This window comes from Schistocerca serialis, chromosome 8, assembly GCF_023864345.2.
Source record: "Schistocerca serialis cubense isolate TAMUIC-IGC-003099 chromosome 8, iqSchSeri2.2, whole genome shotgun sequence".
NCBI lineage: Eukaryota > Metazoa > Arthropoda > Insecta > Orthoptera > Acrididae > Schistocerca > Schistocerca serialis.
Genome location: NC_064645.1, coordinates 314328905 through 314356221, shown reverse-complemented (window position 1 = coordinate 314356221; position 27317 = coordinate 314328905). Strand labels below are relative to the sequence as shown.

Below are 27317 nucleotides of genomic sequence, written 5' to 3'. Positions count from 1 at the left end.
CCGGAAGAGCGTGCAAAAATGTAACAGGACATAGAGAATGCTCCCTTGAACAATATAAGTTAGGGAATATGGGTTCGGAGCAGCCAGCTTAAGGAGATAATAGGAATAAAATCACATTACTCTGTACTTTTTATTGTGTCTCACTGTTTAGAGGCACAAAACGCTTGGGTGTTTTCAGATCGTCACTAAATGCAAATAAGTAGGAGGTCGAGTTGAACGGAGGTGAAGGCGTTCAGGTTACAATAATATGCGGTACGTCACAATGTTAGAGAGAAGGATTATTATTCAAGAAACACATAGTACAATTAAATTACTTCTCTTCAGTAGTTTGAAGGACTGCGGCTGCGGCTATGAACTGACAATGTCGTAACATGGAATACCATGAAACAATACAACATATTCTCAGGGTTTAAGCCTCATGGGGCCTCCTCAGAGAATCAATGCAAACATTACAGAAGTGGCTGAGGGCCGATTATGAAAGTGCATCTGCTTAGGTTGAAATCTAGCTAAGAAGTGAACGAGGCACACTCCAGTTCCGTCGAGCTGCACAGCCCGCAAGAGTGCGCTGTGCTCGGCAGACGATGGGCTGGTTCAAATGGCTCTGAGTACTATGCGACTTAACTTCTGAGGTCATCAGTCGCCTAGAACTTAGAACTAATTAAACCTAACTTACCTAAGGACATCACACACATCCATGCCCGAGGCAGGATTCGAACCTGCGACCGTAGCGGTCGCACGGCTACAGACTGTGTCGCCTAGAACCGCACGGCCACTCCGGCCGGCAGACGATGGGCTGCCAACCTTGTGTTGGCGCTGCGTTGTAGTAGTATCTGTGGTAATGATACTACACTTTTGTATTTATATTAGTTACAGTTAACTGCAAATACCATCATTGACACAATGGACGTACCGTTTGTACTGTATCTTACAAAATGTGCTGAAACTGACGGCCATCAAGGCTCTGAGCACTATGGGACTTAACATCTATGGTCATCAGTCCCCTAGAACTTAGAACTACTTAAACCTAACTAACCTAAGGACAGCACACAACACCCAGTCATCACGAGACGGCCATCAACCTCGATGCAACCATGACATGGACGAACAAGATTCTGACCCACACTGACAAATATCCCTGGTGGTTTTCGAATCACATAAAAGGCAGCTCCAATTCTGGCAACTAATTCCATCTCCGTATCCAATAGCGTCACGTACACAAATGGGTTCAGGTCGGGTAACTTCGCAGGCCATGGAATACTACCTCCGCTTCTAATCCAGCGAAAGGAAACACAGCACTGAGATGCTTGTGGACATCCACACTGAAATAAGGCGATGCGCCGTCATGTTGTATCCACAATTCTCTCACGAACAGTCAAGTGTATGTTCTCCAGCAACGCAGGTAGCGCTCTATGCACCAGCCTCAAGTACGGTCGGCCATTCAGACGGCCAGGTAGAAGATATGGCCCAATGACATTGTCACCTACATTGCCGATCCAGATATTCACAGCACAACTATTTGATGGTGTCTCTACAACCGCATGAGGTTTTCCCACATCCCACGCATAGCTATTTCTGCTGTTCGAAATACCATCACGATCAAATGAGGCCTTGTCAATAAACAGCTCGAGTTTGAGGAAATCTGGTCAATCAGTCCATTGTTGGAGCAACCACTGACACATCACGACCCTTGGTGCAGAGTCAGTCGCAAGCATTCCACGTACTCGTTGTGGGTGATTTGGGTGTAATTGTTGTTCGTGGAGTACTCGTCACACGCTAGTATGTGCAGCGCCCATTTCACGTGCATTACGACGAGTACTAGTTGTCGGTCCGCAACACGTTCCAGCATCTCCATTTCAAAATCGGGTGTACGTGTGGTCCTCATTTTACCAGATCCGTCGTATCTTCTTTCCAATGAATCAGTCTCCCACACTGTCGATCGAGAGAAATAAACACTCCCTGTGACGGATGATGCCTGTTAGGAAATCGTTCCCTGTACAGCCTTTTAGTAGCGAGAGCATTGCAACGTACTCCTCTATATGCAAGGTGCATGTCAGTGACTGCTGCGAAATTATACCGGTACTGGTCCATCGTATTGTACTGTACATCTCTGAATAGCACTGAGTAATGAATGGATCTGTGAGTGATACAGAGAACGTTCTGTCATTGGACAATGTAAATACGATACAACATCTACACCTAAATCCAAATCTGCATGGATACTCTACAAATAACATTTAAGTCCTGGCAGAGGGTTCATCGAACCACCTTCACGATTCTCAATTATTCCAGTATTGGTTAAAAAACAGTCTTGGTTGCAATTTTAGTTTTTTATTTTTCAACGACGCGTTTCGCCTTATTTAGGAATCTTCAGGTTATCTACATACAAAACAGAGAACAAATACATCTATTTAAGAATCGCGATCGCGTTGTGCAGACCTGGATAACGGGATCGCGTTATGCAGATCTTAGTTCCTCTCGCGTCCATCTAGAAAAGATAATGATTTTACTACTTTATATTTCTAGTTTTTACTGAATTTAACGAAGGCGATGTTGGCCTGATATATTTGACGATGCCCTTTGGCTACATTGACTAATGGATTCTTCTAAGAAATACCAAATTAAGGTATTTGCTCTTTCAATAGGTGCTCTGTTTATACATACTTATAGGTTATCCAGGTCTGCACAACAAGATCGTGATTCTTAAATAGATATATTTGTTCTCTGTTTTCTATGTAGATACTCTGAAGATGCCTAAATAAGGCGAAACGCGTCGATGAAAAATAAAAAACTGAAATTGCAACCAAGATTGTTTTTAACCAATACTGTTAAGCACTGGTTTGCTGTATGCCACATATGGATTGGAAGAATTTCAATTATTCCAATCTGGTATAGCGTGAGGAAAGAATGAAAACCTATATCTTTCCGTATGAGCTCTGATTTCCCTTATTTTGTCATGTTGATCGTTCCTCCCTATGTAGGTCGACGTCAACAAAATATCTTTGCATTCGGAGGAGAAAGTTAGTCATTGGAATTTCGTGAGGGGATTCCGCCGCAACGAAAAACGCCTTTGTTCTAATGATGTCCACCCCAGATCCTGCGTCATTTAAATGACACTTTCTGCACTATTTCGCGAGAATGAAAAACGTGCTGCCCTTCTTTGAACTTTCTCGACGTACTCCGTCAATCCTATCTGGTAAGCATCCCACACCGCGCAGCAGTAGTCTAAAAAAGGACGGACAACTATAGTGTAGGCTCTCTCTTTAGTAGATCTGTTACATTTTCTGAGTGCTCTGCCAATAAAACGCAGTCTCTGGTTAGCCTTCCCTACAACATTTTCTGTGTGTTTCTTCAAATTTAAGTTATTCGTAATTGTAATTCCTAGGTATTTAGTTGAACTTACTAGAAGAAGGGGTCGGTTGGTAGGATACGTTCTGAGGCATCAAGGGATCACCAGTTTTGTACTGGAGGGAGGTTTGGGGGGTAAAAATCATAGAGGGAGACCAAGAGATAAATACACTAAGCAGATTGAGAAGGACGTAGGTTGCAGTAGGTACTCGGAGATGAAGAGGCTTGCACGGGATGGAGTAGCATGGAGAGCTGCATCAAACCAGTCTCTGGACTAAAGACCACAACAACATCACTTTTTCGGAGATGTCTTGCGTAAGTTTTTCTGGCCGAGAAAATTGTATATTAAAAGCGATACATAGGGGTGTGGATGGGTTTAGTGGTGAAGAGTTGGTCGATATATTCCCTACAAGTGGGATCACTGAATGTAGTGGAAGAGCGTCGCAGTGAAGCTATGTTGTGCGGTTACCGCAGTGAGGGGACTCACTTCACAGAAATTTTGCATCTGAGGGTCGTTGCGTTACTTTGTGTTTCGCATTGTAGATTTTTGTGATTGTACATTAGTGTTTTTCACTGCTGGTACTTTCACAGAAAGAAAGGTAAATGAGGTGACGAACCGAGTGAATCACAATTAAATTGCTATTCTGTACAGAGCCAACGAAGGCACGGTTCCCTTATACCAAAATATCTCTAAAGATTTGAAATTAATTATAAAATAGTATCGATCGATCGCAAAGGCACATTTATTCACGCTTATTTCGAGATGACGGGTTTCGATCATCACATGATCATCTTCAGACCTTCAAAACAGTAATATGGTACAGTACATACACTCCTGGAAGATGAAATAAGAACACCGTGAATTCATTGTCCCAGGAAGGGGAAACTTTATTGACACATTCCTGGGGTCAGATACATCACATGATCACACTGACAGAACCACAGGCACATAGACACAGGCAACAGAGCATGCACAATGTCGGCACTAGTACAGTGTATATCCACCTTTCGCAGCAATGCAGGCTGCTATTCTCCCATGGAGACGATCGTAGAGATGCTGGATGTAGTCCTGTGGAACGGCTTGCCATGCCATTTCCACCTGGCGCCTCAGTTGGACCAGCGTTCGTGCTGGACGTGCAGACCGCGTGAGACGACGCTTCATCCAGTCCCAAACATGCTCAATGGGGGACAGATCCGGAGATCTTGCTGGCCAGGGTAGTTGACTTACACCTTCTAGAGCACGTTGGGTGGCACGGGATACATGCGGACGTGCATTGTCCTGTTGGAACAGCAAGTTCCCTTGCCGGTCTAGGAATGGTAGAACGATGGATTCGATGACGGTTTGGATGTACCGTGCACTATTCAGTGTCCCCTCGACGATCACCAGTGGTGTACGGCCAGTGTAGGAGATCGCTCCCCACACCATGATGCCGGGTGTTGGCCCTGTGTGCCTCGGTCGTATGCAGTCCTGATTGTGGCGCTCACCTGCACGGCGCCAAACACGCATACGACCATCATTGGCACCAAGACAGAAGCGACTCTCATCGCTGAAGACGACACGTCTCCATTCGTCCCTCCATTCACGCCTGTCGCGACACCACTGGAGGCGGGCTGCACGATGTTGGGGCGTGAGCGGAAGACGGCCTAACGGTGTGCGGGACCGTAGCCCAGCTTCATGGAGACGGTTGCGAATGGTCCTCGCCGATACCCCAGGAGCAACAGTGTCCCTAATTTGCTGGGGGGAAGTGGCGGCGCGGTCCCCTACGGCACTGCGTAGGATCCTACGGTCTTGGCGTGCATCCGGGCGTCGCTGCGGTCCGGTCCCAGGTCGACGGGCACGTGCACCTTCCGCCGACCACTGGCGACAACATCGATGTACTGTGGAGACCTCACGCCCCACGTGTTGAGCAATTCGGCGGTACGTCCACCCGGCCTCCCGCATGCCCACTATACGCCCTCGCTCAAAGTCCGTCAACTGCACATACGGTTCACGTCCACGCTGTCGCGGCATGCTACCAGTGTTAAAGACTGCGATGGAGCTCCGTATGCCACGGCAAACTGGCTGACACTGACGGCGGCGGTCCACAAATGCTGCGCAGCTAGCGCCATTCGACGGCCAACACCGCGGTTCCTGGTGTGTCCGCTGTGCCGTGCGTGTGATCATTGCTTGTACAGCCCTCTCGCAGTGTCCGGAGCAAGTATGGTGGGTCTGACACACCGGTGTCAATGTGTTCTTTTTTCCATTTCCAGGAGTGTAGATTAGAGGTATACAACAAAAGAACTTAAAATTAGCTATATAATTAAAAGAAACAGATATACGCATGTTGATAGACAATGGCCGTACACGCAGCAGGAGCGTCTTAATGACGTGAGTAAACTGCTGGAGAGAGAAGCGCAGCTATTTTCTTTAAATAGTGAACTCCCGGTCTACGCCTGACAGCATAATACCAGCGTCAGCAAGTCAGGTGTTAGTTGAGAAAATTATGTACGAAAATATGTACTTATTAGTAAATAGGAAGTCAAAATTACGTAGAATAATTTTATAATAAAGGAGAAACAGCTTGTTAACACAGTCAAAGAAATATATAAGAACTTTAAAAATGTAACAAATAAACGTCGTGTTCTCTGTGTATAGGTTACCCTCCAGGGACATACTGCAAAAATAATTACGATGTCCAAGAGAGCAAACTATACGCAACAGATGCAATGTTTATTAAAAAAAATGGTCAAATGGCTCTGAGCACTATGAGACTTAACATCTGAGGTCATCAGTCCCCTAGACTTCTTGTTGTTGTCTTCAGTCCTGAGACTGGTTTGATGCAGCTCTCCATGCTACTCTATCCTGTGCAAGCTTTTTCATCTCCCAGTACCTACTGTAACCTACATCCATCTGAATCTGCTTAGTGTATTCATCTCTTGGTCTCCCTCTCCGATTTTTACCCTCCACGCTGCCCTCCAATGCTATATTCGTGATCCCCTGATGCCTCAGAACATGTCCTACCAACCGGTCCCTTCTTCTTGTCAAGTTGTGCCACAAACTCCTTTTCTCCCCAATTCTATTCAATACTTCCTCATTAGTTATGTGATCTACCCATCTAATCTTCAGCATTCTTCTGTGGCACCACATTTCAAAAGCTTCTATTCTTTTCTTGTCCAAACTATTTATCGTCCATGTTTCACTTCCATACATGGCTACACTCCATACAAATATTTTCAGAAACGACTTCCTGACACTTAAATCTATACTCGACGTTAACAAATTTTTCTTCTTCAGAAAACGCTTTCCTTGCCATTGCCAGTCTACATTTTATATTCTCTCTACTTCGATCATCATCAGTTATTTTGCTCCCCAAATAGCAAAACTTCTTTACTACTTTAAGTGTCTCATTTCCTAATCTAATTCCCTCAGCATCGCCCAACTTAATTCGACTACATTCCATTATCCTCGTTTTGCTTTTGTTGATGTTCATCTTATATCCTCCTTTCAAGACACTGTCCATTCCGTTCAAAAACTCTTCCAAATCCTTTGCTGTCTCTGACAGAATTACAATGTCATCGGCGAACCTCAACGTTTTTATTTCTTCTCCATGGATTTTAATACCTACTCCGAATTTTTCTTTTGTTTCCTTTACTGCTTGCTCAATATACAGATTGAATAACATCGGGGACAGGCTACAACCCTGTCTCACTCCCTTCCCAACCACTGCTTCCCTTTCATGCCCCTCGACTCTTATAACTGCCATCTGGTTTCTGTACAAATTGTAAATAGCCTTTCACTCCCTGTTTTTTTACCCCTGCCACCTTCAGAATTTGAAAGAGAGTATTCCAGTCAACATTGTAAACAGCTTTCTCTAAGACTACAAATGCTAGAAATGTAGGTTTGCCTTTCCTTAATCTATTTCCTAAGATAAGTCGTAGGGTCAGTATTGCCTCACGTGTTCCAACATTTCTGCGGAATGCAAACTGATCTTCGCCGAGGTCGGCTTCTACCAGTTTTTCCATTCGTCTGTAATGAATTCGCGTTAGTATTTTGCAGCTGTCACTTATTAAACTGATTGTTCGGTAATTTTCACATCTGTCAACACCTGCTTTCTTTGGGATTGGAATTATTATATTCTTCTTGAAGTCTGAGGGTATTTCGCCTGTCTCATACACATCAGATGGTAGAGTTTTGTCAGGACTGGCTCTCCCAAGGCTGTCAGTAGTTCTAATGGAATGTTGTCTACCCCCGGGGCCTTGTTTCGACTTAGATCTTTCAGTGCTCTGTCAAACTCTTAACGCAGTATCGTATCTTTCATTTGATCTTCATCTACATCCTCTTCCATTTCCATAATATTGTCCTCAAGTACATCGCCCTTGTATAGACCCTCTATATACTCCTTCCACCTTTCTGCTTTCCCTTCTTTGCTTAGAACTGGGTTTCCATCTGAGCTCTTGATATTCATACAAGTGGATCTCTTTTCTCGAAAGGTCTCTTTAATTTTCCTGTAGGCAGTATCTATCTTACCCCTAGTGAGATAAGCCTCTACTCCCTTACATTTGTCCTCCAGCCATCCCTACTTAGTCATTTTGCACTTCCTGTCGATCTCATTTTTGAGACGTTTGTATTCGTTTTTGCCTGCTTCATTTACTGCTTTTTTATATTTTCTCCTTTCATCAGTTAAATTCAATATTTCTTCTCTTACCCATGGATTTCTACTAGCCCTGGTCTTTTTACCTACTTGATCCTCTGCTGCCTTCACTACTTCATCCCTCAGAGCTGCCCATTCTTCTTCTACCGTATTTCGTTCCCTCATTCCTGTCAATTGTTCCCTTATGCTCTCCCTGAAACTCTGTACAACCACTGGTTTAGTCAATTTATCCAGGTCCCATCTCCTTAAATTCCCACCTTTTTGCAGTTTCTTCAGTTTTAACCTACAGTTCATAACCAATAGACTGTGGTCAGAGTCCACATCTGCCCCTGGAAATGTCTTACAATTTAAAACCTGGTTCCTAAATCTCTGTCTTACCATTATATAATCTCTCTGATACCTTCTAGTATCTCCAGGATTCTTCCATGTATACAACCTTCTTTTATGATTCTTGAACCACGTGTTAGATATGATTAAGTTATGCTCTGTGCAAAATTCTACCAGACGGCTTCCTCTTTCATTTCTCTCCCCCAATTCATATTCACCCACTATGTTTCCTTCTCTCCCTTTTCCTACTCTCGAATTCCAGCCACGCATGACTATTAAATTTTCGTCTCCCTTCACTACCTGAATAATTTCTTTTATCTCATCATACATTTCATCAATTTCTTCATCATCTGCAGAGCTAGTTGGCATATAAACTTGTACTACTGTAGTAGGCATGGGCTTCGTGTCTATATTGGCCACAATAATGCGTTCACTATGCTGTTGGTAGTAGCTTACCCGAACTCCTATTTTTTTATTCATTATTATACCTACTCCTGCATTACCCCTATTTGGTTTTGTATTTATAACCCTGTATTCACCTGACCAAAAGTCTTGTTCCTCCTGCCACCGAACTTCACTAATTCCCACTATATCTAACTTCAACCTATCCATTTCGCCTTTCAAATTTTCTAACCTACCTGCCCGATGAAGGGATCTGACATTCCACGCTCCGATCCGTAGAACGCCAGTTTTCTTTCTCCTGATAACGACGTCCTCCTGAGTAGTCCCCGCCCGGAGATCCGAATGGGGGACTATTTTACCTCCGGAATATTTTACCCAAGAGGACGCCATCGTCATTTAACCATACAGTAAAGCTGCATGCCCTCGGGAAGAATTACGGCTGTAGTTTCCCCTTGCTTTCAGCCGTTCGCAGTACCAGCACAGCAAGGCCGTTTTGGTTAGTGTTGCAAGGCCAGATCAGTCAATCATCCAGACTGCTGCCCTTGCAACTACTGAAAAGGCTGCTGCCCCTCTTCAGGAACCACATGTTTGTCTGGCCTCTCAACAGATACCCCTCCATTATGGTTGCACCTACGGTACGGCCATCTGTATCGCTGAGGCACGCAAGCCTCCCCACCAACGGCAAGGTCCATGGTTCATGGGGGCCCCTAGACTTAGAACTACTTAAACCTAACTAACCTAAGGACATCACACACATCCATGCCCGAGGCAGGATTCGAACCTGCGACCGTAGCTGTCGCGCGGTTCCAGACTGAAACGATTAGAACCACTCGGCCACACCGGCCGGCAATGTTTATTCGTTTCCTTTGAAAAGTTCTTAATTTATTTGACAATAGCTGTATTAACGAGCTCTTTCTTCTTTATTATAGAGTTATTCTACGTAATTTTGGAGTTATATTTGTTGGTAAGTACTTCTTTTTGACTTTAATTCTCTCGACTTAAACCTGACGGCTAGCGTTGTCATCATGCTGTCAGCAGTAGATGCAGATTTCAGTATTTAAAAAATAGCTGCGCTGTTCTCTCCAGAAGTTCACTATCGTCACTCAGACGATCCAGCTCCGTTTACAGCCAGTGCCCATCAAGATGGGTATACCTACGTTTAGTAATTATATACCTAATTTAAAGTTATTTTTATGTATGCCTCTAATTTACATCCTGTATCTTATGACTGTTTTGAAGATCTGGAGATGAGCATGTAATAATGGAAACTGGTTACCTTTTAATAAACGTGTCTTTACCGACTAGAATGTTTTATAATTAATTTCAATATTCTGTTCTGACCGCTGACAATCCGCAACAATATTTTCAAAAATAATCCCTGAAGAACCTCTAAAATTTCGTCAGTGGGCTATGGATTCACATTGTACACCATACTGCCGCCCGCGCACGCGTGTGTGTGTGTGTGTGTGTGTGTGTGTGTGTGTGTGTGTGTGAGAGAGAGAGAGAGAAAGAGAGAGAGAGAGAGAGAGAGAGAGAGAACACGCAAATGGACACGCTGCTATTGCCTAGATGTTAACGGAACAAACAGCTTCACAGCCGTTGTACCTGTCTGAATGCCAGTTTACTTGGCAACAGTAGTGAGACACTGGATGTGGCACCGTTAGTATCTCGTGACCGGTACCCCTGTGTCCCCTAATCACATTCCGTTCGCAACTACACAACGGACAAACAGCAGAAGTAAACAGACGTTCGAGTCTGGTATCGACTGCTGCAGCTATCCTGTATCGCACCGAGACAGCGAACATGCGCTTCTCAACTGGCATTTTCTTTCCGACTGCTTTTCCAGCGAGAACTGGTCTGCCATATAACGTAGGGCACTTGTTCCACAAACTAGTATATACGAGGGTAAGTCAATTATTATCCTCAAAGTAGTTATAAAATTTTATTGTAATTAAATAGGAAACTTACAAGAGCATAATCTCCTTGCGTTTCAACGGACTTGGTCCATCGTTGTACAAGCTCCCTGGTTCCCTCATAAAAGAAGGTTCTCGGTTGAGCTGCGAGCCAGGAATGCACCGCTTCTTTCACTGTTTCGTCCGAGGCAAATCGACGACCCCGTAATGCTTGTTTGAGTGGACCAAACAAGTGATAGTCAGAAGGCGCAAGATCGGGACTATATGGAAAATGTTCCAGTACTTCAAATTTGAGTTTCTGGAGCGTTTCAGCAGTATGGGCAGCAGTATTCGGACGGGCATTGTCGTGCAACAACACAACACCTTTTGACAGCAATCCTCGGCGTTTGCTTAGATTTTCAGGCTTTAACCTGGCAGTAAGCATCTCACTGTAACGTACACTGTTTATTGTTGTGCCTCTCTCCCCGTAATGTTCCGGTACTGGATCTTGTGCGTCCCAAAAAACCGTAAGCATCAGTTTTCCTGCGGACGGTTGGGTCTTGAACTTTTTCTTGCACGGCGAATTTGGATGTTTCCATTTCATACTCAGCAATTTACTCTCCGGCTCTTAATGATGAATCTATGTTTCGTCACCAGTAATGATCCTGTCTAAGAAGTTGTCCCCTTCGTTACCATAGCGACCCAAATGTTTTTTTCAGATGTCCAAGCGCGTTTGTTTATGCTATTGTGTAAGTTGGTTTGGGACCCATCTTGCACAAACTTTTGAACCCCAAGTCTGTTGTGGACGATTTACTAGGCAGAACCGGACTAATTTGCAGACGATGTTCCACTTCGTCAACAGTTAGTAGAGAATCATTTCACGTGAACGCTCATTAGTTTCTTCATTTGTGGCGTTAAACAGTCGTCCGGCTCATTTATCGTGCGTAACGCTTGTGCGACCATTTCGGAATTTTTCAATGCGTTCGTAGACACTCCGTTGTGACAAAACACTGTTTCCGTACTGTACCGAAAGTCTTCGATGAATTTCGGCCCCTGATACGCCTTCAGACCACAAGAAACTGATCACTTAGCGTTGCTCTTCGTTGGTGCAAATAGACAGCTCAGCAGTCATGATTAACAACACGACAGCGATAACAAAACTAACTTAGCAGCTTGAAAATTGCAAAGATAGAACATCAAATAAACAAAGCATGCGTCTTCAACGTTAAACGACAGTACTACCAAATAAACAAAAATATAACTAAATTGCGGATAATAATTGACTTACCCTCGTAATTAAGAAATACACTGAAAAGCTAAAGAAAGTGGTATAGGTATGGGTATTCAAATACTGAGATTCGTAAACAGGCAGAATATGGCGCTGCTGTCGCCATCGTCTGTATAAGACAAGTGTCTGGCGGCAGTCCGACGGACTTAGGCAATTTCAGCAGGACAATGCGATACACCACCCGTCCAAAATTGCTACAGAGCGGCACCAGGAACATTCTTCTGAGTTTAACACTTCCGCTGGCCGCCAAACTCCGCAGACATGAACATAACTGACCATATGTGGGATACCTTGCAACGTGCTGTTCACAAGAGATCTCCATCCCCCGTAGTCTTACTGATTTATTGACAGCCCTGCAGGATTCAGCACTACTTCAGACATTAATCGAGCCCCTGCCACGTCGTGTTGTGGCACTTCCGCGTGCTTGCAGGCGCCCTAAACGATATTAGGCAGGTGTATCAGTTTCTTTGGCTCTTCAGTATACGTGGCGCGTGGAAACGTTTGAAACAAGTTCTGCTATAAATTACCAATTTCGCAGTTCTCAACACGGCTCACAATCGCAATCACCGAAATGACTCGTATGGCTCATATATGATACATCGAAATTCCAGACAAAGAGAGGAATACTTTGCTTTTTGAATCAGACTGAGCTCATCAATTTCGGTGTCATAAGTAAAAGATCGAAGCTACTTATTATTATTATCGTTGTTAGCGCAGTGCTACCGGGATTTGGGGAGACGTGCTGGCCCCAGATCGAATCTGCTCCTCCCCACCTGGCTTCGAACTCTGGACAGAGACAGGGGAAGGTGTACGTTCCGCCTTAAGTCTCACGACATCTTGTGTAGGTGGCATTGGTGCATGCTTGTCCAATGCAGTGGTGGCATTCCAGTCACAAGATGATATAATACTTGCCATGACAGTTGTTAGTAAACAGGGAATAGGACAACTATACATTTTTCAGATATTGTTTGTGTGGCCTGTTTAATATATGACAGCGATTCCACCCAATTGTCAGGATACAATAAGATGGTTAGCACTCCAGAAGGTTTATTTACGGCATTTTAACTGCGCTAATAACACTAATCGACTTTAAACTACTACCGATATTAACCGGAATAATTTGTTAGATACTTTCTTCTGCGTGGCTGTAATTTTTAAATGGCTCTTCTTCTATCTTGATAGTATAGTTTACAAGTTCAAATGAATTTTCGTGGGCATATATGCGCCTTTTTGGTGGACGGCCACACGGTAGACAATTGTGCAGTAATGCATAGCACTCTTTAATCAATGCTCAGTATTGTTAAATTATCGTGGACTAATAGATAATAACTCATGAATTAACTAATAAGCAATTAAACAATTGCTTGATCACAGACATGAAAATCAATCAACAAACACTGTATCGTGTGATGAACATTTTTTTTTCTTTATTATTATTTTGAAACCTGTTTACAGGCAGGCCAGCAGCAGCATACTACGCCGCTCTTTGGCCTCAGAGAAACATAAAAGAGACAAATGAAGACAATGTGAGATAAAAATATGGTGGACATATAAACGGAGACAAACACTTTTTAAAATACATGGAGCCGTTCACGGGCGTAGAGTCCAAGATAAAATTTGTTCAGACACTTGGACACATACATAGACGAAAATTGTCACACGTGAACGTAGGTCCACAAAACGAATAACACTGAACCACTTAAGCACAAAACGACGGCACACACAGAAACACGAGGCGTTGATCTCCGGCGCGTGATGAACATTTTAAATGATTTGTTTTTCAGCATCTAATTCCCATTCAAAAACCTGAGCACATAGGCAAATATTTGACTCTGTGCGAAATGTATGGACAGCAGGTACTGACAGTCAAGTCGCGGGTGAAGAGCCAAATTGTCTGAGGATGTAGGAAGTCCGTTTCAGCTGTCTGCTGCTAATGAAAAGCAACTACCATTAATTTTGTCGAAATTGTGAATGAGGTGACCAGCCTCAACGGAAACGCGATCTATTTGACGTTTCCAGTAAACAGTATTCGTACGGATCAATTATATTTTTCATGAGTACGATTCGCGTCCGTTTCATCGTTCATTTCAACACGTTGTGCCTTATGTTAGTGTAATAATACTCGTATTAATTTTGCGTTATAAAATAACGGTAGTGACGCAGACGTCGAATGTGACGACGATTTCTTTTGAAAAATGTACAGTTTAGAATAAAACATTTCAACACGGCAATTCCGACTTCTAACTCATTATCAGCGACCTTAGACTACCTATAACCAGAACTTTTTTTCCAATTTTCTACTTTTACTGTTTAGATCCTCCGTACTAGATCCGCCAATTTGAATTTTGTAATTTCGACAACGTATTCGTAATCAGCGAACCCAAAAATCTAAAAAGAACACACTGTTGTAGGATTTTATATACATTTTTCTACTACATCCAGGTTTTGAAGTAAGATGGCCCACTGTGCCGTCAGCTTGTATGCGGCTTTTAGGTTGTTTCCCACATCTGACCAGGTGAATACCGGGCTGGTACCCAAGTTCCTTCTCAGCGACACGATCTGTAAACATTTCCAAAACGTTCTCACACTTTCACGTTTATAATACAGACGGAAAGAGAGGGATTTAGAATGGTTGGCCAGGGGGAGGGGAGGGGTGCGAAGAGGCGGCGATAGGAAGGGCATCCGGCCGCCCTGTAGTTTTGCCAAATCCCCATTAACATGCCGACCCCGTGAAGACACAGGTTTATGGGATAAAGCCAGGGCATATAAGACGATTTACTTCTATTGTAAATTGAAAGAACTTACATCAGCGGTGGCCGACACACAGCCCGCGAGCAGCGTGCGGAGTGCGGGGCACTAATTATTGGCCCGAGGGGCTGTTTCACAAGAACGAAAAATTTAAATTCTATTTCACGTGAAACTCTCAAAAGAAGATTCCATTAAGCGTCTTTCTTATTATATCCGATTACGATAGGGGATATCTCAGTTCACTGATTCAACTATCGTTAGGTTTCTAGTCCATATTCCTGTTTGAAAAAAAAAAAAAAATCACTGTGCTGGATTTATTTTGAAAAACCCGCGCACCATCTTGAAGAAAATATAGTTCGCCTTGGCGATATGCAACCAACAATCAGCAGTAGTATGAATTGCGCAACCGGATACGTTTTTTGCGCTGCCCGAGTGAGATGAGTGCCAGATATAGCAATTACATTCCATACTTAACTTTACTGCAAACTTACAACACTATCGGCCGTAAAGTTACAACCCTTCACGATTGTATGTGGTGCACATTCGATCGCGATAAACATATCATCAATTCAGGTAAGTAAAGCCAAATTTTATCTTTTTACAAATAATCTGTGATGCTTGTCTTTAATTTTAGTAGGCTTGGATTTATTTTATGGATTCATTATGGTGAGCCGGTACACCAGTCGACATTAGTAATGGTTTCAGCCTCAGTACCTTCTTTTAATTTTAGTAGTACGTAATAAATAAATATGTAATTATAATAACGCGTTTTTACTGATGACGTTTAAGGATTCCGCATTATAGAGGAAGAAGAGAACCCTCGTAGGGCAACGTAATACACCTGTCTTTCTCTCTTATTTACAGCAACTAATAACATTCAAAATGTTCAAATGTGTGTGAAGTCTTAAGGGACCAAACTGCTGAGGTCATCGGTCCCTAAGCCTACACACTACTTAACCTGACTTAAACTAACATACGCTAAGGACAACACACACCCATGCCCGAGGGAGGACTCGAACCTCTGACGGGGTCAGCCGTCCGCTAATAACATTATCATCTTGAAATGTAGGATAGTTTTTAGAAACAATCACAACAAACGAAGTCGAAATAAGGGTGTAAACTTTAAAGCAATGCTGCTAGGTTGAGTGAAGGATATGTAATTTTTTTATATTTATGGCACATGATGTTCAGAACTAATTAATTTCCTAAAGCAGTTGAATATTACTCTCAAAAATTCTCGAGAGAACAAACTATAAAGTTTCCTAAGTACGTGCAGTACTCAAATGAAAGACTGATACCTCAACCTGTAGTGCGATGCTAGCCTCCAAAGTAGGGAACCAGGTTTCGATTCCCAGGGGGTTGTGCTTTTGAACATAAGTGCGTAGTTGATATATATTTTAAACGTAGTTGCATCCTCTACAAGCATTTCCGTAAGGCGTGAAATATGCAGAGATCGAGAAAAAAACCAGCGGTCGAGACTGGTAACTATTGGACTGGTGGTCCGAGTCTAGTTTCGGTCATTCGTTTTTTTAGTTTTTTTCCATTCAGTTCTAATACCTAGGTCATATAAATATATGCTACTTAGCACATTTTTAATTTTAATTTTCTTGAAAAATGCACTCTTATTATTTATAATTACAAATAAAAAATCCAGCTTTCATTACAGATATAAATCCCTAATCACCGATCCTTCATATATAAGGTTGTTTAAAAAAGAAAAGAAAAACTTTAAAAATTAATGTTTTTCCATCTTCATGTGTCCTACGCTTCAAGGAAGTGGACGTGCAGCATGAACCTTTGTTTAAAAATTCACCACAACTTGGGCTTTGGGAAAAACAGTTACAAACAAAAGACTTCACACATTTTCCTACACTGTCAAAGCAATCGGACGTAACACAGTCGGCAGTGATTAAATCTGCTTCTTTGATATCTGATTGTGAGCTGAAATACGGACTCGGAAACCGATTTCAAGATTTTAAGAAGCGTCAACTGCTTGTTTCATTATTTGCTACGCCATTATACATAAACATGAGTTCACTACCGGGACATTCACAAATTGAATGCTGAGAAATGTAATATGATGCACAGTTCAAAGAGGAATTTAACCAGGTTGATTTGGAAGAGCTCTATAAAACTTATTTTGACAAGAAGAAATAACCAGCGTTTTACAAACATGCTTTAAAATGGCTTAATTTTTTGGAAACAGGTGTGAACAGCTTTTTAGTCAGAGGAATTACAACAAATCACACATTAGAACTCGAATTACTGATGTCAATTTGGAAAACTCAGCTTCACTTGAAATCAACATTGAGTCACTTAGGTCAATCAAACAAAGTCAGACATCCCCCTAACACTGTATTTCGTTACGTTGTATAATAAATGTTGTTTCCTCAGATTTACTTCATTTTCATTAAAAATAAATTAATAATTCTGGACATGTCCGAAAGAACAGACACCACGCATTCATATAACTGATTCGCTTCGGTGAATCCAAAACCGTCACTGTGGATGCACAGTTACTTTAGACCTCCAGCGGGGATCAAAAATTAACGAGCGAAAGGGACATGAACAGAGACTGCAGACAGGTGGCGCTAGGTGGTAATGTTGGTCAGCTAGGGAGAGTGCCGAGATAGTCCGCGAATGTGCGATAAACAGTACGGCGGGTTGCGCAGTGGTTAACGCAACTATCTAAAAAGCAAGGGGTCCCAGATTCGAGTCTCGGTCCAACACACATTTTCACTCATCGCCGCGGAATCTGCTTAATATCCCGATGCCGCTCAAATAAATATTTCCTCCCCTTTCCTTTCTTCCCCCTCCATCTTAAATTTACATCATTAAAATAACGTTTCAGTAGTTGCATCTTTTCTAACTCTCTCCGTAAATCCATTTTATATACATCAAAAAAGTTTTGCATCACCCCAGTTCCCAGAACTCCTGAAGATGTTCACTGTGGATATTTTATTAGAGAGACAGTCCCTTTGCCTGTTCAGAGATGTCACTAAACCCGCCCAAAGATGTAAACAACCATGCATGAGCAGCGCCTCTTAGGCGGAGGGGGTCCGACAGCCGATCAGTTCCAGTCATTCCACCAGGAAGGAGGTACACAGCTCGTGTTGTCTGTAGTTCAACCACACTTAGACGGTCAATACCGCGGTTCGATCACGTGCCAGGAAGGGCTCTCAACAAGGAAAGTGTCCAGGCGTCTCGGAGTGAACCAAAGCGATGTTGTTCGGATATGGAGGAGATACAGAGAGACAGGAACCGTCGATGACATGCCTCGCTCAGGCCGCCCAAGGGATACTACTGCAGTAGATGACTGCTCGGAGAAAGCCTGACAGCAACGCCACCAAGTTGAATAATGCTTTACGTGCAGCCACAGGACGTAGTGTTACGATTCAAACTGTGCGCAATAGGTTGCATGATGGGTAACTTCACTCCCGACGTTCATGGCGAGGTCCATCTTTACAACCACGACACCATGCAGCGCGGTACAAATTAAATGGCTCTAAGCACTATGGGACTTAACACCTGAGGTCATCAGTCCCCTAGAACTTAGAACCTAACTAACCTGAGGACATTACACACATCCATTCCCGAGGCAGGATTCGAACCTGCGACCGTAGCGGTCGCGCGGTTCCAGACTGAAGTGCCTAGAACAGCTCGGCCACACCGGCCGGCTAGCGCGGTACGGATGGGCCCAGAAACATACCGAATGGACCGCTCAGGATAGGCATCACGTTATCTTCACCGATGAGTGTCGCATATGCCTTCAACAAGACAATCGTCGGAGACGTGTTTGGAGGGAACCCGGACGGGCTGAACTCCTTATACACACTGTCCAGCGAATGCAGCAAGATGGAGGTTCTCTGCTGTTTTGAGGTGGCATGATGGGGGCCGACGTACGCCGCTGGTGGTCATGGAAGGCGGCGTACGATACGTGAATGGCATCCTCCGACCGATAATGCAACCATATCGGCATCATATTGGTGAGGCGTTTGTCTAAATGCACATCTTGTGAGTTACTTCCTTCAGGATAACGACGCCGGCCGGTGTGGCCGTGCGGTTAAAGGCGCTTCAGTCTGGAACCGCGTGACCGCTACGATCGCAGGTTCGAATCCTGCCTCGGGCATGGATGTGTGTGATGCCCTTAGGTTAGTTAGGTTTAATTAGTTCTAAGTTCTAGGCGACTGATGACCTCAGAAGTTAAGTCACATAGTGCTCAGAGCCATTTGAATCATTTTCAGGATAACGACATCGCTCGACTAGAGTGGCCAGCATGTTCTCCAGACATTAACACTATCGAACATGCCTGGAAGAGACTGAAAAGGACTGTTTATGGACGACGTGACCCACCAACCACTCTGAGGGATCTACACAGAATCGCCGTTGAGGAGTGGGACAATCTGGACCAACAGTGCCTTGATGAACTTGTGGATAATATGCCACGACGAATACAGCCATGTACCAATGCAAGGCACGTGCTACTGGGTATTAAAGGTACCGGTGTGTGCAGCAATCTCGACCACCAGCTCTGAACGTCTCGCTGTATGGTGGTACAACATACAATGTGCGGTTTTCATGAGCAATAAAAAGGGCGGAAATGATGTTTATGTTGATCTCTATTCCAATTTTCTGCACAGGTTCGAGAACTGTCGGAACCGAGGTGATGCAAAACTTTTTTGATGTGTGTATTAATTCTTCTGCTGCAATTGAACGGGGCAAGCAGGTATGGAGACAGCAAGTTTCTCGTCAGATGCTGTGAGAACGCTTGGACCCTGTGTGTTGGCACAGGCCAGGAGGAAGCAGTTCGCTAGACTTGGCGAGAGCATTTAGGGTCACAGTAGCCGTTTGCGAAAAGTTGAAGAGGTGCGTCCGGACTCCCGGGCAACGGACCTTCCTGCTTGCGCCCCTAAAATACAGGAACCCCACCAGAAAACGAAGGCAACTAATCGCAACCTTGCGTTTAAATTGTGTATGTAGTTTACTTTAAAGTGTTATTAAATATTCAAGAGGGTTTGGCTCTCACCAATTCATACAGGGAACCTAATTATTTTCCCAGGCCACAATTACTGTCAAATTATATGAAAAAATATAATAACGACATGAACTACTGACACAAGTGACAAATGCAGATTCCGAAAGCATAAAAATGGATCGTATACAGGGTGTAAATTTTAAGTTGACAAACCAGAATAGCTCGAAAAATAAGCTTCACACCAAAAAAATGTGTAGAGTTTAAAGTTGATTATTTTCGAGGGGGACTGATGCTAAAATTAGCCCGCCACCCCAGCTCCTTGAGGGGGAAGCGGGAGGCAACTTTAAAATTTCAAATGGGATCCCTATTTTTATTGCAGAATCATACTCTACATAAAAAACCACGTACATTTTGTCTTAAATATTAATTAATTAATTCAAGAAAATCCATGTTCTCATTCTTGCGTGGAAAATGGCTATGGATAAATAAAAAATACTTATTTACTTCGTAAATTTTGATTCGGTAAAACTAAAACTCTCCCTCTCTACCCATAGGGTGGGGTTTGAGAGAGAGGAATTAGAGATTTACAAATGTTGACCCAAATATTAATTTTTTCAGGAGATTCGGATAAGTTTTGTTTGTTTCGTGGTCATGAGGCCACACAACTTATAATTATCAAACAATTGATCTGACTAGCTAACTAACTAAAAGACCCAAACGAAGCAAGCACCCCAGTTGTGAGACTTCTTGACAAACAAGAGTGATTACTCCGAATCTAATAAAGAATTAGGTTCGTGAATCGGTTAGTTTTTTAGTTAATGATTTCACTCGTTAGTAAGTAGGATGTTTGGTTAGTTAGTTAGCTAGTCAGATCATTTGTTTGATAATTAAAAGTTGTGTGACCTCATGACCACGAAACAAACAAAACTTATCCGAATCTGCGGAAAAAATTAATATTTGGGTCAACATTTGTAAAACTCTAATTCCTCACTCTCAAAATCCATCCTATGGGGAGAGAGGGAGAGTTTTAGTTTTACCGAATCAAAATTTACAAAGTAAATAAGTATTTTTTTATCCGTAATCATTTCCTATGCAAAAATGAGAACATGTATTTTCTTGAATTACAGACCCAACAACCAAGAATCAAAACTAATGTTTAAGACAAAATGAACGTAGTTTTTTAATCTATAATCTGATTCAGCAATAAAAAATAGGTGTTCCCATTTGAAATTTTAAAGTTGCCTCCCGCCCCATCTCCAAGGGGCTGGGGTGCCGGGCTAATTTTAGCACCAGCAGATGCCCCCTAGGAAATAATCAACTTTGGATTCTACGTATTTTTTTAGTGTGAAGTTTATTTTTCGAGTTATTCTGGTTTGTCAACTTAAAATTTACACCCTGTATTGTATGATAGATCGAAAATGTGTATGAAGGGGCGGATACTGTCCTTTTCGGATGACAATCAGCTCATCAATTTTGGTGTCATAAAAATTATCCCCTAACTGGTTGGCACAAACATTCATTGCGCGAGCCAGCCTGAATGTGACAACTCTCGAAAACAATACCTGCACCTGCGCCCTCGTGAGCAGTGGACTTCGTGCTCTACACATTTGATATGTTTGCACAACACTGGTGTGATAAGCCTGCACAACACTTCTCATTTCGCGCTGGTTTTGCGATATAGGATAAATTGGTGGCCCAGCCGTTTTAGTACACAAATATTGTCCGGTCCCATTAATACGACCACCTGTCAAAAGATGTTTATCAGCGTTTTGCAGCGCGAAAGAGTCAGTGAGGTTCTATAAGGTACCGACAGGGATGTGGAGTCAAGCCGACACCGGCGTCGTGGCCAGGTGCGCTACGTTTCTTTGTGGAGGATCCAAACCGCTAGCAGCCCGCTCGAAGTGGTACCACTGGGTTTGAATCCGGGGAGTCTGGTGGCACCAGAGTATAGTAAACTCGTCCCTGTGCTCTTCAAAATACGTACATACACTGCGAACTGTGTTACATGTTGCATTTTCCTGCTGGTAGTTATCATCGATCCGAGGAAATGAAAACTGCATGTATGATTGGAAATGTTCCACAAGAATAGATGCGTACTAGTGTTGATCCATTGTATCTTCCATAACGTTATCCACAAAAACATTCCCCACACAATAACCTTTGTTGAGGATCCTTGGCGAGAACAGCCTATCGAGGGGATCCCACAGGTTCCTGATCTGGTTTAAATTCGCGTAATTTGGTGGCTGGAGGAAGACGTTAAACTCACCGTAGTGCTCTCTGAACTATGCACGTACACTGGGAGCGGTGTGACACGTTGCATTGTCCTACTGGTAGATAATATCGTGCCAAGGAAAAGCAAACTGCATGTAGGTGTGGACATTGTCTCAAGAACAGACGAAATCTTGGACTCATCCATTGTAACTTCCAGAATGATGATATCGCCCAGGTCATACCTTCCCTCCTCTGGTCTGAAGCATTACGCCGACTGTTTCAGGGTGCTTGCTTTCAGGCTCAAGATTACTGAATGTAACGTAAAACAAGACCACAAAAACAGCATGAAGTGAGTTAGATTATCACCAATCTTAATTCAAATGAATGGTGCCGTGTTCTCCAGAAGATAGAGATCACAGCCATAGACAGAAGGACACCGAGCTGCCTACACTCGAGAGTGAGTTCAGGCAGCCTCCAGAGTTGATGTAACAAGGCAAGGCCCGTTTTATGCTTCTGCGTTATGCAAATAGTTCCCAACCTGGCGATGAAAACAGGGTGGGTATCTAATTGTGCTCACCAAATATTCTTGGTGTCAAATATAAATTTGTGACAGGAAGATAAGCTCTATCACCGAAGAAATTTCTGTTATGAGATGTCTTGCTTGTACACAGCAACTGCACATTCTCATCACAGACAAAATAGCGTTAGGCAACTCTATGGCAAAATTATGGGAACATATATTATCAACAATTTACAATAATTTATTTCTAGGACTTTACTATAGTATGAAGACAGTGTGTGGCAATAGTTGAAGGTTAATTGCACTCTGGTCTAGTGCTGAATCCAGTGAAGAACAGCTACCATCACTTGTAGAATATCCAGTTTGGTGCTCGTTGGCGGCATGTGCATAACCAGTCTTGATGCTGCTTGAGGTAATGTGGTGATACTGTTGCTGTGGGAGTGGATTTGATTATCTCTGCATTCGGCAAATGTATGTCTACTTCGCAACTGCTTGAATGATGTAAGGCAGAAGCATAAATTTGGTGTTGCCTTCTTGTGCTTTAGAGGCTGGCCTTACTCAGTTGCGCCTGCTGTAGGCCACTCAATGCCATCCTATGTAAGACTGTGGTCTGTACCGTCCTGATGACATGGAAACTACACAGTCCAGTCACATTAATATGACCACCGGCTAGTTTAGACTTCAGGGCGCAAAAACCACTCATAGGCGGCAGCTGGCAGCACATAAAAATGGTTCAAATGGCTCTGAACACTATGGGACTTAACAACTGAGGTCATCAGTCCCCTAGAACTACGTAAACCTAAATAAACTAAGGACATCACACACATCCATGCCCGAGGCAGGATTCGAACCTGGGACCATAGCAGCAACGCGGTTCTGTACCGCTCGGCCACAGCGGCTGGTGGCAGCACTTAACAGTGGGTTATACAGGGTGTCCCAAAAAGAATGACCCGATTTTAAATAGAATTATTTATTAGGAAGAAGGGCTTGACACCAACAAATTGCATACTAAATTACTCAGAAAAGACAGAAGTTAATAAAAATCCATCACAAATGTTTAATATGTCCTCCATTGTCTGCACGGACGTCATCTAGCCGATAGCTGAATTCATCCCAAACTGGCCATCCATGACTTTTGCCTTTACAAAGGCTCCCTGTTTCTTCAAACTGTTTATACCACCGTCGAATGTTCCTTTGTGATGGTGGTTTAGCACGAAATCGAATATGAAACGCCCGCTGAACTGCGATCATTGATTGAATACGACTAAATTCAATAACACAATACGCCTTCTGTTAAGCGGACGCCATATTGCACGAGACTGGCTGCACGCTCCATGTCAGCGCTCGTATCGACATCTAGCGGATTTTTTCTGAAACTCTAGACCATACCGATTACATCTAGCGCTGTTTCATTAATCTAGTGACATTTGTGTCAATGTTATTACAAGTTAAAATGGGGTCATTCTTTTTGGGACACCCTGTATATGTATAGAGCGTCTTGGGAGAAAAGAACGACAGTACAGTCATTAGCATATTGTGGAAGCAGAGCGACTGATCTGATAGCCATAAGGGCATGATTAGTGGCTTTTGGGGCAAGGATGGAAGCATTTCCGAAATGGCTAAGTCTGTAAACTACTCTGATGCCGCTGTGGTTAAAGTATACCATCCAAAGAAAAACGGCACTATCCCAAACTGGTGCCGAGGCAACTATGGTGCACCACGGACCACAGACAATAGGGATGAACTACGGTTGCGGAGATGTGTGCGGGTTGTCGTAGCGGCCCCTTATCAGTTAGAGGGCCCGCACAACCGACAAGCAAGATGGGATGCCGACCTCCTTTCAAGAGCGTAGAGCGACACATCGCCAGTGAATATAAACAATAACAAGCTTTCTGAATAAACACGGAACTACTCCGCCAGATAACATGTGCCAGTGCTCCACCAATCTGAACTCATGTGACGCTCCGCCAACTGGGCCTTATAAGCTCGCCCACACAGTCAGACCGGCATCGTTTACCTACCGTTATGAACAGCTCCGGCAAGTACTTACGCCGGCTCTAGCGTTGTATACACTCACTATAGCATTTTAGTAGCACATTGCATCTTGTTTTTAGTAGAGTTGAATTTTGTTTTTACTTTCTTCCATTGGCTTGTTTTCTTATCCGGTTTTACATTCACAAGAGTTGTGGGGTCTTCTTGTCGTTCTTGCGTTAAAAAATTAATGTACGCTGAGAAGGCGTATATTCTTTTATTATAATAAAGGGTGTTCAAATCCGACTCGTAGTTTTTTCCTGCCGACCGCAGGACACTACATGGGCGAACAGACATGCAACTGTTGAGCAACTGACCGCTCAAATGAATCAAGATGCTACCAAAGTGTCTCTTCATCGACCGTTCAGCGAACGTTGGTGCATATGGGCCTCCACAGCAAGCGACTTGTTCATGCACCAAAGCTGACTGAATTTGCACGCCAGTACACGTCGCTTTTACAGATGAATCACTTTTTCAACTCAATCGGACAGATGACCGTTGGCATGTACGCCATGGAAAGTCTTAATCTTTCCCTGTGACAATCGCCGGAAGGGTCCAGGCTGGAAAAGGGAACATTATGGTCTGGATGAGTTTGTCATTCTGGAAGGCATAATGGGTAAACAAATTTGCATCTTTCTTTGGGGAACATGTCCACCTCTTCATTTAGTTTGCTTTTCCTCGAAACGATGACATCTACCAGCAGGACAATGCAACATGTCACATAGCTAACAGTGTAGTTGCGCAGTTTGAAGACGAGTTTACCGTACTCCCCCAGCAAGCAACCCCAGATTAAAATCCAGTCGAGAATCTGTGGGGTCACCTCCAAACGGACTGTACACGGCATGGATCTTCAAGCGCGAAAGATAGCGCAGCTGCCCACGCTAATGTAGTCGGCATGGCTCCACATCCCTGTCGGTCCCTTCCAGAGCTTCAATGATTCTCTTGTACTTCGCATAGCGGTGTGCACTATTAAAGGTTGTTATGGAGGATTCTGACAGGTGGTCACATTAATGTTACTGGACAGTGTAGTTGGCAGGCTTTGGAGTATCGTGGTTGTCCTGCTGTTTTGCTTTGCGGTTTATGTAGTTCAATACGAAGGTATATCAACAAAAGATTTTTAGACGAACTATGTTACGAATGTCAAAGAAGAAACCTTCGTCGAATATATTGTGGCACAAGTGGGTAATAATTCACAGCAGACAACAGAGGAACATATCAGTTAGTAAAACTCCTATTCAGTATAATGGAATTACAACAAACGAGCCCAAATACATAAACATGATGTCAATATCTATTATTTTCAATTCTTTAGGACTGCATGTGCATCACTGTGCAGTATACTTAAACTGTGCTTTATCATCATTAGAAAACAGTATCGATTAATTTTACCCCGAAGAAACTAGTATTGCAGTTGGTTGTGGGAAAACAGAGGAGGGATGTGAGGGGAGGAGAAGCATGTACTCGTAGATTTATGAAACGAGATTACTGTAAAAATAAACGTCATGTGAACTATGATTAAAGTGTCTGAACAATGGAAATTTGTTGGAAATTTGTGGTAATTCCCATGGGACCAAACTGCTGAGGTTAGCGGTCCCTAGGCTCACACACTACTTAATCTAACTTACGCTAAGGACGACACACACACTCATGCCCGAGAGAGGACTCGAACCTCCGACGGGTGTAGTCGCGCGAACTGTGGCAACGTGCCCAAGACCGCGCGGCTACCCCGCACGGCCTCTGAACAATGATGCCTGCAGAGGGTTCCAGGTGTGACTGATTGTATGATGCCACTTCTCAACAACAAATCGGCCCGGACCTTTTACTGTATACGGGAATGAAACCGCTCACTCACCTTTTTCTTGTTATACACGAGCAGGACGTACTTAAGGTCGCTCGAAATGAGGAAGTCCGCCGCATTCAGTTGTCTCTGAAAAAGCAGAAGGAAACATTGTCAGTTAAATTGTTCTGGCGTGGGCAAACTGCTAAAATCTTATTTACTTATTTAAGTGTGTGTGTGTGTGTGTGTGTGTGTGTGTGTGTGTGTGTAAGTACAATCCAACTTCTGTACCATTTCAGTGCAATAATGTGTTCATTGTAAATAAGTATTATAGTAGTTCTATTATATGTTTATTACCTTATAAATAAATAAAACGTTTTTATTTTAAATTCAGTGCATTAGTGTTTGTAAAATGATTCTTTCATATAGTGTTCATTAAAAAAATTGACGATCAATTCACCTGGGACCTTTGGAATGGTACATTAGGTTGTTTGAGTTGTAAATATTTGTCAAGTATTATTGTTTTTTCTGACATGTTCTACATCCTGGAGGACCTCCTCACTACGAAGCAATTGGAATGAAAGTAAATCTAATCTAATCTAATTACTGTAAACGCAAACGTGACGTGATTTTGACGTCACGTGCAATATCGACGACCGCATGATCGACTATCGACTTTGTGACAAGGAAGAATGTGAATATCATTGCTCTTCGATTCACTCGCAGCAGTTTAAGCTGCATTCTTAGGTTTCTGCATATCCACATAGTCTAAAGTCGTACATATTCGGAAATAAAGAGCCAAATATTTGTGAGGAGGAAGAAGTTGAATTTTATTGTTGCACGTTTCAGTCGCAGAAATTTAAGTGTCTCCTTAATTTCCTGCCTAAGCACATACTCCAAAATAGTTAAATATTTATTTCATCCATCATTGTCGGATGTGATTGAATGTAAATAACATTTAGTATTGCATAACATACCTGTATTACATTCATAACAAAGTAACAGAACGAGCTAACAACGCTTACATGAAACAGTTACATTTAACGGGATGCGAACCAACAGCTTTCGACGCCAGAAACCACGACGTTATTTATTACTTTAGCACTTACCCATGCGATGTTTAACTCCGGCCTTGGCTGTCATATTCTATCTTCAAGGCTTGTATCGTTG

General features: G+C 43.0%; 1 protein-coding gene across 1 annotated transcript in view; it reads right to left on the bottom strand.

Moving 5' to 3' along the window:
- The window catches only part of LOC126416993 (inactive dipeptidyl peptidase 10-like), a 1159463-nt gene that overhangs the window by 419578 nt on the left and 712568 nt on the right, over positions 1 to 27317 (bottom strand). Inside the window, exon 4 of the mRNA XM_050084879.1 lies at positions 26223 to 26297. Within this exon, the coding sequence (XP_049940836.1) occupies positions 26223 to 26297 (75 nt within the window). The remainder of the gene's footprint in view (positions 1 to 26222; positions 26298 to 27317) is intronic.